A 15,327-nucleotide genomic window follows, 5' to 3' on the forward strand; every position below is an offset into this window, starting at 1 on the left:
ATGCTTCCTCAATACTGAAGCCATACCAAAGCAAATAATCCATACACCACTTCAGAAACACTTTTGCTTAGATGCTGTTCACAGGTTTAACAAAACATTGTTCTTAAAGCCTGAAACCATTTCTACATGCTAAAGATCAGTCCTCCCAACCGATATGAGAAAAATCCTGTATCATTATGCAAATCAGCAGTTATAATCACTTTCAAAAATAGCTGTTTATATATTCACATTATGCCAATATCATATTAAAGAACATGCAATATACACTTTAGCTTTTACATACATTCACACTTAGAAGCAACTTATGCTGGTCCTCTAATTGATTCTGCTCACAAATTCAGCCTTTTTCCTAATAATGGAAGGTGGCCAAAAAAAAGTAACAAAATATTTATCTGTTCTTGAGCAGTCACAAGGGAGTTACAAAAATGGAGAGTTACAGCCTTTCCTGCCATGATCAACATTCTCACTATCTAGAATGTAAGTCATTAGAATTTAAGTAATTTTATGAAGTCCTATTTCAAAATATTTAATCCCTTATCCTCACTTTACTCAGGAAGGCAGCTAGAATAGAAAAACAGAAAGCAAATGAGTTAATCTTCCTATTTTTATTAAGCATGCTAGAGCATGCAGTGCTTAAGAATTTACATAGTTTTACTCTTTATACCCAACACTGATGACAGATCTTAAAATCAAAATGCAAATAAAAAACAGCTTTGAAACTATTAGCCCTTTACAATCAAATGGAGGCCTTAGGCCATTAAGCTTCGTCTTTCTCTAAAACAAAAAATTTTAAAAAGTGTTCCTGAAGTTGTTAATTATGGTCACTGTTCATGTCATGCTTTGGAGCTAAAAACTTACTGCAAAACCTGAAACTGGTATCTGCAAATAAAAGGACAACAATCCATTTTTCCCTATCCTTAGTTCCCAGCTTTCAAATATGAAACTTATTTAACAAATAACAGATTTAAATTGGCCTGAAAAAAGCTTCACAACTGCCAGGAATGCAAATTTTCCCTTCCAGTTCAGGCAAGCAAGGCATGCACTTGCTTTAATCCGTTTCTGAACAGCCCACTCCTCACTGACACACAAGCTACTGTCAGCTTTCCTCTGTCATGCATCACCCAGCACCCTCCTGGCTGCACAGGGCCACAATGCAAAGGAAACCAATCTCCAGCAACAGGAGGCCCAGATGCCAACTGCTGAGTCCCATTTGATAGTGACACTGAAGAGGAACAACGTGACTCTGAAATCTCCCAAAGCTGCTCTGTTGTCTCAATTTGTCTGCAATTTTCAGGAACTCTGACTACAGTAACCATGCAGTGTGGTCTAGCAGTGCATCTGGTGCTCCCAGCTATGAAATGTTCCTGTCCTAACCTCATGCCTCATGCTGCCTAACTCCAGCCTAAACAAATCTGTATAGCAGCAGCAAGAAAAAAAATACTAACCTGTTCTCACTGTTCAACAGCTTTACAGCCTGAAGCTACAAGGAGAGTGTTATGCGAAGTCTACACACTCCATCCTCAAGATTTAGAAGTCCTGAAAAATAGCCAAGCCCTTATTAAAATAATTTTTATGACAGCATCCCTACAACAAAAGGCATAGGTAAACATACCCAGCCAAATCTAGAAAAGTTTCTTAGTGCATATACAGCTCAGCCTGTAAACACACACACACACCTTTATTTTTTAATAGGCAGCATTTCCACTAGGCAGCACGAAATGCAAAATCAGTTTACTATTTTTCTGAGTCTGGATAATAGGGGAGTATAGAGGAAATGAACAGGAGAAAGTTCCTCAGCAAAGAAGGATTCCTTGTACCCAGCCAGCTGCACTTGCCAACTTTACCATCTGTGCCTTGAAGAACAAGAAAAGAGACCAACTCAGATGTGGCTGAGAAACATTTTATGATTTAGTAGAAATATATTTAATCCCTTAATGCTCAATAATTCAACTACAACCCTTTGTTTTTTCTACTTTTAAATTTTTAAAATCTTTCATCTTGTGATTTAAATGGAGCAATCTAGACAAAGAACAACAGAACTGCACCTCCTTTGTATCCAGAAGGCAAAACTATCCAGATGAGGTCATGGAGCTGACAACAGGTCTAGAGTGGAATTCAGATTCCTTCAGGGTGAAGAAGTAAATCAGAAGATGATTGAAGATGACACTGCCAGGCTGTCTAGGGAACTAGTTACACCCCCAACTCACTTCCATCCCATAGAAAGGGACTGGACCTCCTTCTTAAATTATATTGGGAAAATATTCCCCGAACAAGTCTCTTCCTTCATCTGTGAGGTGTATGAGATGTATACTGGAGCTCTGAGTCCTATGGAGGCTTTGCTGAATAGCTAATAAATTCAAGAAGACTGGAAAAATCCACACATAATCTACATAACAAGCAACCACGATTTTTTTCTTCTCCAAAACATGGTGTATCATCCTCATAAACATCACAGAATATAAAAAACGGTAAAAGCAAAGCATAAAAGGAGATAATGTCTACTCTAGAGAAGCTTTTTCTGAAAAAGACTACGAAAAGATGTTTTTAACTTCCATTCCAACATAGTATGGAATAAAGACACAAAGGCATTCAGATAGTAAAGGAAACATGGGCTTGCTGGAAAGAGACAAATACCTCTAAAATAACTGGCAATTAATGGGACACAAGAAAGCTACTCCTACATTAAGAAAAAGCCAAGAGCATTCAGTACCATAACAAACAATGCAACAGCCTGCTCTATTACTCTAACAAAATTTGGCAGGAAGAACTCTTCACATGAGGAGTCAAAGATGGGCCTTGAACTCCTTACTCAACCTCAAGTCCAGGTCTACAGCACTGAACAAAGCCCTAGAATCCCAACAAGTTTCTAGAGGTGAAAACATGCAAAGGTCAAGGTAAGAAGGCTTCTTGTTCCTGCTCACGCTTTGGAAGAAGCTGCAATCCCATCTATCATACCCACTGTGGCATCCCAACACAGCAGCCTGAGGCTGAGAGCTGCATAAGTGGCAAAGGACAACTGTAAATGCAAGGCTGAGCAGCTGTCCTCAAGGCAACATGTCTGGGGATCCCCTCTGCAGGAGGCAATGTATATGAAGAGCCTGAGTATCTCATAGAAAAATCAAATGGTCTGGGTTGGAAGGGATATTCAAGATCATCAAGTTCCAATCCCCCTGCCATGGGCAGGGACACCTCCCACTAGATCAGGTTGCTCAAAGCCCCATCCAACCTGGCCTTGAACACTTTGAGGGATGGGGCAGCCACAGCTTCTCTGGGCAACATGGGCCAGTGCCTCACCACCAGCACAACAAAGAATGACTTCCTAATTACTAACCTGAATCTCCCATCTTCCAGTTCAAATCATTCTCCCTCATCCTACCATCATCTCAGTTCAAGATTTCTAAGGTGACAGATTTCCTTATTTTAACCCATGAAACAAATACAACACAAATCCTCCTCCCTGGTACATGTTTCCAGCACACTACCACAACTTGCAGGATCTCTTAACTAAAGATGCTATGACATGTACTTAAGTATCTCCTAACCTCAGAGACCGATAGAAAAACACGAATTTATTCAGAAAAAAAGAGTCACTACATTGATATTTACTGACAGGAAGTGAAAAATGGCTCGGTCTCAACTTCTTGCAAGTCTGAGAGGACACCCAAAACTTTCAGAGACAAAGGAACTTAAAATAGCTATCAGGCTAGAGGAAAAATGTATGACAATAAAAAGCCTTATAAAACATAAGTGACAAAAACTAGGACTTGTATTTATTTATCAAACCTCAGTTTGATGGTAGGATAGGATTGGGATTCAAGAAAAAAATCAATGCAAGCAGGAAAATAAGACATAAGGCCATCCTAATAAAACATCTCAACCAACAAGCCTCAAGTAGATAATATTAATTCTAAACAGATCTAGAGTTTTCCTTCTCTAAATCTTAGTACAAAAAAAGGACATTTTACTTCTCTAGCTCACCCACACAAGAAATTAAACAACAAAAAATAGACAACTACTTTAATTCTAACCCGATATATATACCCAGACTATACAATGAATTAACAAAATCAAGAATGAAAATAAAATTCTAAGAAAATTAATCATGAAATTAAAATCTATTACACTACAGCTCCACAAAGACAAAATTAAGTTGATAAATACATTTCTTAAGCACTTCACTACAAAAGAAATGGGTATTAAGCAGTTTTCATGCACTACTGCATGTTGGCGCTGTAAAGCTGGGACTTCATCTTTAAAGGGGGACAATGCCAGCTTTTGCAAATGTCATCATCCCATACACAGAGCAATTGAGTTTAATTTTTTAGCTGCACAGTCAGATACCATTTGAATCACAGAACCTACTACTTTAGCAACGTTGCCTGAAGATTATTAGGATAAACTACATTTATGCAGCATGACACACGGCTGAATTGCACGATTATTTACTTCCACTCTACAGAACTTTTTTTTTTTTTTTTTCCAGGGCCTCATAGTCAAGACAGGAAACAAGGCAGATGTCGATACAAGCACAGAAGATGCTTGCTTGAATTAGAGACTAGAACAAGGATTTACTTATATCTAAAATATCAATCTGGGACTAAGACATTAAAAACCTAACAGCAATCTCTGGACCCAAAGGAGAGTCTACTACCCACAAAGCATTTGCGTTTCAGAAAAGACTGCTCTACAGGACCACAGAACCACACAGTTCCCTTATTTTCAAGTAAATCACTTTCTCAAGAGTCTGGAAATCACCATCCCAGTAACTCACATGAATGCACAAACGTGTATCTCAACAACCTTCACAGAAGTGCCAAATCAAAGGAGACCACAACTACCCTTGTATATAAGATGAGGCATCAGAGATATCCAGCAATCACACAACTCCAAGTTATACCCCATTTATCCCACTGAAAAAGCCATGCAATAATTAACCTTCAATATACACCCTACATTAGGCACAGCAAAAGAACATCAATCACATACAGCTCCAAGCTCCATACTACTCACTGGTACTCCAAGTAGAAAGGAGGTGGGCTTTAGAAGGGAGTTACTTATTAATTACAACAAATTTGGTCTATAATGTAATTAACAGATTTGATAGCTCAACTGCCTATTCACTCCCTTTTCTTCCAGTTTGTCAGAACACAACCACTGCCCCTTATTATTATACAAGAACCGTGTTCTTGTTTATATACAATGTAAAGGAAGACTTTAGGCTAAAGTACCAGGGGTGTAACTCATTTTATGCAGTATCAGTGTGGCAACATTAATCCACTAAAAATATAATTTGATTTTTAAAAATATTCAAAGATTCAAAACTGGCAAAGACAACTCAGTAGTCAGAAAGTATATAAAAACTCAGAAGGCTGAAGTATATATAAATTCAGCTTTGTAGCTATTACATTCTGAAGTTTAGTTTTGGCATGGTTTTACAGTTTTTAGCACAGGGGGTTTAACATAATGTGTTAATAAAAACACAGACATATTTTTACTAAACAAATTAAAGCAGTTGCTTCCACAAAGAGTTTTTAGGTGTCATCTAAGGAAGAAAATGGAAAATAGACACCTTTGGAAGACACCTTCTTTGGAAGAAAATTAGAAAAATTCTGCTCTTCTCCACACAGTGCTTTAAGACATCCTTTAGGAAATACCAGCTTTCCTACAGCAGTCACTGTACTTCAAAACCTTTTAGTAATAATAAAAAAATTCTTAAATGAGATGCATTAAGTATAGCACTGGGTAGCACAAGGAACACACGTTTCTGTCCCAAAGAAATTTGGTCACCGGTCTAGCAGCCATCAAGGGCCAATTAATTTCTTTCCACATGTATTATACTGCTGCATCTCAAGTGTTGCGTAAGCTGCACACTCCAGACTGTATCTTTTCCCCAAATACACCACAATCATTTCATTAAGTCAGTGGAAGTCACATGTGATCTTGAGGACAAAAAGGCCTTCTTGACTACCACAGTTTACTACAAAGATGAACTTCCAAAATTCATCAACCTTCTTCAAGACTCAAGTTGGACCCAGTGTTGATGCGTGACCATTACAACAAGATTCAAACCAAGGGTTTAATGGGTGGGATTTTCAGAAGTCCTCAAAGCTGGCCTAATCATTCTCCCCAAAGTCATGGACCAGCCTTAACAAAGATAATTTCTCAAGGGCCTCAAGTGCCAACACCTCATGAGTCTTAATGCGAGAGACCATGAAGATGAACCTGCATTGTTCCATAAGAAGAAATGTTCAAAAAACAGTACTGCCCCTAGCAAGCCTTGCACTTCATTCAGCATTACTCGCTGATGTTTGATGGCAAAGCTTTGGATGTTCTGTAAATTACACACTGAACTAAGCTTACCAGCATTTCAATGAAGATTAGTTTCAGTTGTGTTTGTTCTAAAAGGTCACTATGCAAGAAAATTTTACCTGACGTCCATCCACAAAAGCTGTACCTGTTTCTTTCCCTACCTTGAAAGGAACATACAGGTATCACCACAACAGTGGAGCTACTGAAACCAACGGTCAGTTTGCAACTTTTGTTGAATTAAAAGTGTACACAAGCAGCTTTTTAACTTCATGTTTAGCTTGCACCAACAGCCTCCAGAAATGCTGCAAATTGATTAAAAACTTCAGATGATGCAAGATCAAGTGGTTCACTAGGAAGTCTTCACTGCGTTGAAAAGCAGGCACAAAGAGATGAGCTGCAATTTGTCAAGGAGGCTGGGGTTACTGTGAATGGGCACAGGGAGGGTTGCACAGCAGAGCACTTGCTCAAATGGCAGGGTCTTTGTGCACAGACTTCAGCTGTCAAACAACGCTACCCACAAAAATATGGACACACTAGGGCAGCATGTCACAGATTGTCTGGGTTTTTTTGCAGGTTGTGAGGAAAAGTAAGAGCATACTTCCATCCCTCACCACCATGCTTTAACTGCGTGGACAATTTTTAAATTGTTATCCTTGGTAAGTACAAAAAGACCAGATTTCCCAGGATCAAACACATCTGCAGTGTGCAGGTAACTGGTTCACACTCTGAGGAGTACCATCTCTCTGCTGTCCATTCAAACAGACTACAGAGATTAATTCAGAGCAAAACTGGTGCTAATCTTCTTTTCCAAAACCCAAGATACTCCCAGGTTCCAGAAGTAAAACAAATCTGTTGGGCTCTTAACACAGCTAAACACGGTTTACTCTAGAACAAAGAAATACTTTTCCACCAATAAAACCTGTTGCCAGTTGGTTTCCTCTAGTTTCTTCTACACCCCTACCAGCCCCCTTACTGTGCTTTGTGCAAGAAAAACTTGTTACAAAACATCTAACAAATTTCATTTTTAAAATTAAACCAAGTATTTTAAAAGAATGGTATTTCAAACCAAGGCTCTATTTTGAAACATGGTATGTACCTCACACCACTAGTTAATTTTTTTTCCTGGAAGCTGAACCATTTTGAGTGAAGTCACATAATTTAAAATCTCATTCAAATTGCAAAGAGCTTAAGGACTGCAAATAGCATAAAGCAGTATGACATGCTAAGAAGCTTCCACTCACAATTTTAGCTTTCTCTGCCTTTCATTATATCACACAAATTACATACATGTAACAACTGTAAATAAACTGCACCCAACATCTAATCTTTACTGAATATTGCTGCAGTGCATACAACTATGTAGGTCACGAGCTACACATGCTTCAATTAAGCATCCAAGCAGCCATGTCCTATCCTGTGCTCATGCTACGTGGCCATTTTTGTGTGTAACAAAAGGCCTGGAATCAGGACACAAAGTTTAATCAAAGCTATAATGGGCATGAGAAGCAGTTATATGATTTTTTTTCCACTTTAGTCTCAAATAGTTAAGCCGCTTGCTGAACTCAGTTACACACAGACCTCCTAAGACAGAAGCAAGCAATGCTATGTGCAAGACTTGCATGCAAGCATTCACTCTTCACTGTTCCCTGCAGGAAAATGGTCAAAAACCAAGCTGCACAATTTCAGAAATACCAAAAATTATGGTGCCTCAGAAAATATACTGGTCATTGCATCACAAAGAAATGCAGCCATCTTAGAAGAAAGCCATTAATCCAAACTTCCCTTCTCATCCATTTGCACAAAAATATAGCCAGTATTAGAGAAACTAAATAGAAACCCAAATAAATCAGGAATAAATGCAGCATCTGAAATAAAGTTTTAAACCCAGTTTTTGGGTCTCCATCTTTAAAATTCTTTCCTAATTTCAAAATACATTTCTCACACCCCCCAAGAGATGCATAGCAAGACTGTTCAGACAGAAATGAAAATTTGATTAAATGAAAATACCTCCACGGTTTTTAAAGACGCTTGTTTTGTAATTAGCAGACAGGACTGTTCTCATCCTCTGTGCATAACGCTACTGATTTTAAGAAGTCATTATTTCCCTTTCCTAAAATCCTACACTATCCACACAAGATTAATTCATAACCAACTCATCAGGAACCAAGACTCCCAAGCACAATGCACTGTACATCAGGGAACTAGACACATATCAGGGCCACTTTAAAAGTATTTGACAAGGCCCAACAGAGAAAAAGAAGTCCCTAAAGGGCACTTTAATACTTTAGCACCTAGCCCAGCCTGCCTTTTGCCACTCAAGTGCTCCCTTACAATGCCTTGAGAGAATCATCTGTGACCAAAATACAAAGATTAGAAGTCCTTCTTCACCTGGGTCATTGAGATACAAATTCTTCCTCAAGACATGGGTAGAAAAAAAGAACAAGAAACTGAGGCTGGAGATCAGACACTTCACCTGGATTCCACTGTACGTTCATTTCATTCTTCACCTCCCAAAACCCAGGTAGCAATCACCAACTACTGTATTTAGGAGCCATCATCAATGAACTACTCATACAGAAGTATTTGCATGAGTGTGTAGCAAGAGGAAAAGGGGCAATGGTTTAAAACAAGAGGGGAGATTCAGATTAGATATTAGGAGGAAATTCTTTACTATGAGGGTAGCAAGACACAGGGAAGATGTGGATGGCCCCTCTCTGGAAGTATTCAAGGCCAGGCTGGATCAGGCTTTGAGCAACCTGGTCTAGTGGGAGGTGTCCCTGACCATGGCAGGGGGTTGGAACTAGATGATCCTTAAGGCTCCTTCCAACCCAAACCATTTTATGATTTAATGCAAGAGGATTTCACACCTCTGTTTCCCAGCTAGATACCTGGCTATCCAACTCTTGTCAGTCTCTTTTAGCTTGACAGAAGCAGCTACCCTGAAACAGCCAGTAATCTGTAACAGAAGACATTCCTACAGATACACACAGTTGCACAGGGGGGCTAAGCTAACCTTCAACAGAAATGCAGATGGAAGCTTTTTTTTCTCTCAAAATTTGAAGCTCCAGGAGAGTGAGAAGTACCATTGAAAACGTAAACCCTGCTCCTCCTACCACAGTTTACGTGCCTTCCCAAACAGCTCATGTGAAGGGTTCAATTTTTCTCTTTCTTCACATAACATCACATAGTTGGAGAGCTAACTCCCCTCTCAGTCTTCTGTCTATGCATGTAGAGAAGCAGGTTATTTTCCTGCTTCCAGTTTTATAAGCAACAACTTCAAAGCCCTGCAGAAAGAACATCTCCAAGAAGCCTGCACAAAGCGATACAAAGCTGAACTTTCACTTCTGCAGGCACCTCAGCCTTCTGTTCATATGTGCAGCTACAAAAAAAAAAAAAAAAAAAGAAAGAGGATTGCATATAAGTTTCTTCTAAAGATATTTTTGCAATCATGAAAAACACTACTCTACAGATGTCATTACAGATCTGCAGCCAGCTACTTCTTTAAGAAAGACTAGCCTAAATCCAGTGTTCAGTGGCCTACTTCTAATACAAAACCCTAAAACTAAAACTAACAAGATAAAAAAGTAAAAAAAAACAACAATAAATTCCATTTGGCATATCACTAGCAACCCTGAGCAAGAAAACTAAGGTTCAATACTTACCAATTTTCTTGCTGGGACCAGATTCCTAGCTAAAAGTTCCTTTTTTAGTCAAAAAAATCTCTCCCTACTAATGGCACATCTGGACATTTGAAACACCAAACTCTTCAACTGCGAAGCTAACACCTCATCGTTTTGCCACCACTTTCTTCCTAACCCCAAAGTGCTTTGAAAACCCCTCACAAAATCTAACTTGGATTTCTGCTGTTAAGCCAGCCAAAAGTGCTGTGCTGGCCCCTGTCAGCACTGCAGCTGCCCTAGTTGTAGGCCAACAGAACGACCAACCGCATTTAAAATGGCAAACCTAAAACTGAATTTTATCAGTGCCACGAGCAGAATACAGGAATTACTTATGACAGTTGCTGCTTTTAATTGAAAGCTCAGCAGCCACCTGCTAAAATCAAGAACCCTTCAACCAGCTTTAAAGTCACACATCTTAGGCCAAGGCTCAAGGCAACACAGGAGGCCTACACTGGTTACAGCTGTTAACGGTTTTGATCCTGCCCAAGAACTTGATTTATTTGTAGCACTTGCTATGACACAAGTGTAATTACTCCAAAATCCAACAGATTTCACCCTGATCTTGTTGCAGAAAAGAAAGTACTCTCTCTATAGGGCTAAGTCCAGCTCTGACTACTACTGTCAATATTAATTTCTCCTAGGACAGTCCGAGCTCTTAAGTAAGGTTCTCCCTCCAAAACCTCTCACACACAGCAACAACCTCTGTCCACCACGGAGTAAGGCTCTGTCCACAGCACAGCCCTGACACACAGTTAACTGAGCTAAACTCAGCAGCTTGTCTCTGCAACAGCACACCTGTCCAAAAGGCCACCAAGACTATACACCAGCAATGCTTCTCTCCAGCTTTACTGACTAGTGGCAAATGCCTAAGAATTACACATTCGAAAATTACACTCCTCACAACTCTGCTAGAGAACCAAAATGCTCTCCTTTGTAAAACATCCATGTGTTTACTGTATCTGAGATTATGCCAAAGCACTGTTCACACACCACATCAGGAAAAGAGGCATTTTCTTAATTTGGAAAAAGCAATTGCCACCTCTTGTCATCAAGAGCCTTGCTGCACTGCACGAGCACAAGCTCTTCCTTTGCTGACTGTATGAAAATCAGGGCAGAGGACACAGGCTTTGCCCCTCCTGCAGCACAGAATGAAGCAACTCCAGTAAAGCCATATGCCTGCCACCATTATATTTGCAATTCAAGGCGAAATATTAAGTAATTATAATTTTAAAACGCTGTCTGGATGCGAGTCACGGCGGGACAGGCGGATTTGCTATGTGAGCCGAAAAAACCAACACAGGCAGAGGTAATGGGCAGACCCCCGTTGCCCCGGAACAGAGGCTCCCCGGACCGGCGGGGGCCGCTCGTCGGCGACACGGGGCTGGTAGTAGGCCGGCCGGCCGGAATCGCCAAGGAACCCTAACGTTAATCCTCGCCATCACGGAGGTCCCGTTAACCCGCCCGAGTGCCGGGCCCCGGCTCGGCGGCCGCCCAGACAAAAGGAGGCCGAGGCGGCGGCGACAGGAGAGGGCGCGGCGGCCCGGGCGAGCCCCGGCGGCCCGGCACCGGGAAGCGCGTTAGGTAATCGCCGCGCAGGTCTGATGCAATAGCTGTACGTGCAGCGCCCGGTGCCGGGCCCCGTCACCACCGGGAGGATACAGGTCAGGTCCAGGTCGAAGCCATCCTCCTGGTATCGCCTTTTGTTCCTGCTGACGATCTCTTTGATGATGGCGGTCATGTCTGGCAGCCGGGGGCCGCTCCGGGACAGCGCGCAGGGGCTGGGCGGAGGCGGCGGGGCGCAGGGCCGAGAGGTGGCGGCGGGCCGGCGGCCGCCGGGAGGCCCCGTGCTCGGGGCCTGCTGCACTGGCGGCTCAGCCCCAGACGGGTACGCCTCCCCCCGCAGCGGTGGCGGCTCTCGGCGGCTGCCCCCTCCTCCTCCTCCTCCTGCCGCCGCTGCGCCGAGTGGGGCGGGAGCAGCGGCGGCGGCGGCCGAGCAGGGAGGGTCCGGAGCCGGGCCGAGTCCCTGAGGGTGGTGCCGCCGCCGCCGCCGTCTTTGAGGCGAGCGAGGCGGAGGCGGAGAGAGCAGCTCTCCGGCGCTCCAGGCCCCAGCAATGGTGACAGCGACGCGGGGCGCCCCCCCGGCCCGGCGCCGCTCCGCCCCGCTCCCCGCCCGGGGCGGCGGCGGCGGCGGTAGCGGCGGCGGGCGCGGAGCCGCGCGGTGGGGCCGGGCGGGTGCTCGGCAGCGGGGCGGCGGCTCCTCAGGGCGTGCGAGCCGGCGACGCGGCCTGGCTCATCCCCCCGGGCCTGCTCCGCGCCCAGCAGCGCCGCGCCAGCACTAGGCTCCCATCATGGCTGCAGCTTCCGAGAGGCCAGACAGCGCCGCCCCGCCCTCTACGCCACCTCCGCCGACACGACAAAGTAGTTCCACGCGAACTGCCGAGCCCGCCGCCCCGCCCCGGCCCCGCCGCCTCCCCCAAACCCCCAGCCCCCTCCCGCCGGTCCGCCTGCTTCTCGCCGCGCCGCCTTCCCCGGCTCCTGCCGCCCGGAGGGAGCGACGTGGTGGCCGGCGGAGGGATACACGACGGACGGTGAGGCGCCGCTGTCGCCGCGCAGAGCGGAGGTGCTGCGCCGTGGTCACGTGGGCGGCCCGCAGCTCTCGCGGCGCCCCTCCCCCCGCGGGCGGAAGTGCTCGGCCCGGGCCCGGAGGTGAAGAGGGAAGCGGGGCCGGGGAGCGCTCAGACCGAACCGGCACCCCCTGACCCGACACCCCTGACCTGCCCCCTCCTTCCCTCCCCAACGGGCTCGTCCTGACGGAGCCCACCCGAGCCCCGAGGGCGGCGGGAGCCATGCCCCGTCCTGCTCTCTGCGCCCTCCCGGCCTGGTGGCAGTCGGGGCCCGCGGCGGGCGAGCGGACGGGGCTCCCTCCCTTCCCTTCCTTGCCCCTCTCAGGCGGCCCCAGCAGCTGCGCCTGCCCCGGCGAGGTGCCCGGGCTGGGTTAGGCGTGTACCGGCTCATTGGTTACGGGCGGGGGGATGGGGTCCCCGGGCCCCGCATGGGCGGCGATCGGCCAAGCGCCCCGAGCATCCCCATCATCCCGAGCATCCCCACCTCCCCGCCCCCGGGGCGCCGCTGTGCAGTTCACAGCAAGGCCGGGGAACCCGGGCTGACCGGGAGCTTCTGCTGCCCGGCTTCCCTCCCTCTCCACGCCCGCCCTAGTACGTGAGCACCGAGTGCCCCCTGCAGCCGCCAGGTACCGGGGGAGGCCGGGGGTGATGGGGGGCAGGTGCCGCCTCCGAGGTCGCTGGCATCCGAGCACAAGGGTAGGGAGGTGAAAGTGTCCCCCTGGGTCACTCCGTCCGGCCCAGCGGTGATGGCCGTGGTGTTCTCATAGAGCTCTCCGGCCCCCTCCTTCCCTCATTGATCCTACTGATCCTGACGGGGAAAAGTCGCTGCATCGCTAAGTCAGCCTTTAAATCGCTTTAAAATTTCAGCAAATAGATCCCATTGTCCAAGGATCTTCACACTTTGTGCTGAAAACTGCACAAAGTCTTTGGGAGTTGCAGGTGTTAATGATTTGCAGAAAAATTGCTATCAGGCAGCCTGTTGCAGTCTGAGCTGAACATGAACACCACGGTCTCCATTACCAGTCCCGTCGTAGTTCAGCACAGTATGTTTGGGGGCTTTGTGTGACTTTTTTCCTTTTGTGTGCAGGTGAAATAGTAGCCATATATGGTAATACAAAACAAAAGTTTAACACAGCTTGGAATGTATGGTGTCAGAAATAGAATCTGCTGGAAATCAGCATCAGCCCCAGCTGTTAAGGGAACAGGAGAGAGCTTGCCAGATACTACATTTGAAGGAATGGGGTAATTAAGCAAATAAATTTGTGAATTTGCCTTCCTCAAAAAACTTGCCTTCGTTCTCTTCTTGGACAATAAGTAATGTGAAAGATATCTCATGGAAGTCAAAGATACCTTTGAAGGAAGCCTGTTTAAAGGGAGTGAGAAGGCATTTGTTTGTTTTATAAAAGGGAAATGCACATCTCCAAAATTCCACAGGGAAAGAAAGAAAAGAAAAACTACTTCCTATACAACTAAAAAAGAGACACCATGGAATGTGTCAGTCTAATAGGAAGAGAACTCATACACCCCTTTTTTCCTTCTCTTCATGAAGATCAGATTGTGTAAACCAGGCAGGTTTGTCCACAAGATCAAATCTTGGGTTTAATGGATAATTCCACCCTCAAGTGTTTCTGAGGCTGGCAGAAGACACCTGCTGAAGAGACTTTGTATCTCACAAGACCCATCAGACCATGGTGAAGACAGCCCTCATGGGAAAACAACTGGTAAATATCTCTGGTTTCCTTAGTAATTGCATTCCCCAGGGAATGGCTATCTACTGCATTTGACCAGGGCAGCTTGGAGAAAACTGGCACTCACTTGTATATTAGTTGGAAAGTGTTTTATAATAAAGCCTGGAAAATAGGAAAAAATGGATAAAACATAGTACTCTGTATGAGAAGATGTATTCAATAGCAATATTTGCATTTGTAATTTAGGCAAAACTTTATGAATCTTTCCTTTCCTGAGGAACAGCAAAAAGGCATTAAAAAATGCCAGATAAATTAAGTGCCTTGTTCAATCTTTAAGCAGGTTTTAAGCAGGTGCTGAAGGCCAGCTAGAGCAGGGAGAGGAATGGGAGGGTGAAATGCTACACTTTGCCTCAAAGGGCTCAAAATAATCTGAAACATAAGGTGGAGAAATTTCCTGGGCTCCTGCAGCCTGCTGCCTTTGTGAGTACTGTATAATTCCTTTCATAAATGCATGAAGTTTCATCTTAAGATCTTTTGCCATCATTATTACCACCAGCAAGCTGTTCCCAGAACTTTCTTCTGATTTTCATGCAAAAGGTGTTTGTGACCAGTTTGTATCCATTTATTCTTTGGCTAGTGTTGGCCTTGAATAGCTCCTACTCTGTAGCCTTTACCCTTTTTACCCTTTGGGTGCTTGCAGGCAGAAATGTCCCTCCTAGACACCCTCTGACTATGCTAAGCCAGCTCAGCTGCCCTAAATTTCAACTCTCCCTAATCAGCAGCTTTCTGCTCCAGTTTCATTATAATTCATATATCTTTGATGTCAATGACCAGCATGGCATGCAGTGTTCCTGAAGGTATCTTGCCAGTGCCAAGGACAATGCTATTAATTTCTTCCAAACTCTGCTAAGAGCACTGTTCCCAAGGCCTCTCAGGGCCTTGTTTTTGTGATCACGTTGGCAGCCCATTGTTTTGGGATCAACTCATGTGTGTGTGAAGTGAGATCCTACTATTCCTTTCCCAAAC

General features: G+C 44.7%; 1 protein-coding gene across 2 annotated transcripts in view; it reads right to left on the bottom strand.

The window, feature by feature from the left end:
- The window catches only part of PTEN (phosphatase and tensin homolog), a 49,098-nt gene extending 36,819 nt beyond the window's left edge, over window positions 1-12,279 (bottom strand). The window contains exon 1 of one of the 2 annotated variants that reach the window (XM_071748895.1): window positions 11,649-12,279. In XM_071748895.1, the coding sequence (XP_071604996.1) occupies window positions 11,649-11,727 (79 nt within the window). In that variant the 5' untranslated portion in view covers window positions 11,728-12,279. The remainder of the gene's footprint in view (window positions 1-11,648) is intronic. The other variant, XM_071748896.1, reaches the window with a different exon arrangement.
- Between the last annotated feature and the right edge of the window lie 3,048 nt (window positions 12,280-15,327).

The sequence above is a fragment of the Heliangelus exortis genome, chromosome 7 (assembly GCF_036169615.1).
Source record: "Heliangelus exortis chromosome 7, bHelExo1.hap1, whole genome shotgun sequence".
Classification (NCBI taxonomy): domain Eukaryota; kingdom Metazoa; phylum Chordata; class Aves; order Apodiformes; family Trochilidae; genus Heliangelus; species Heliangelus exortis.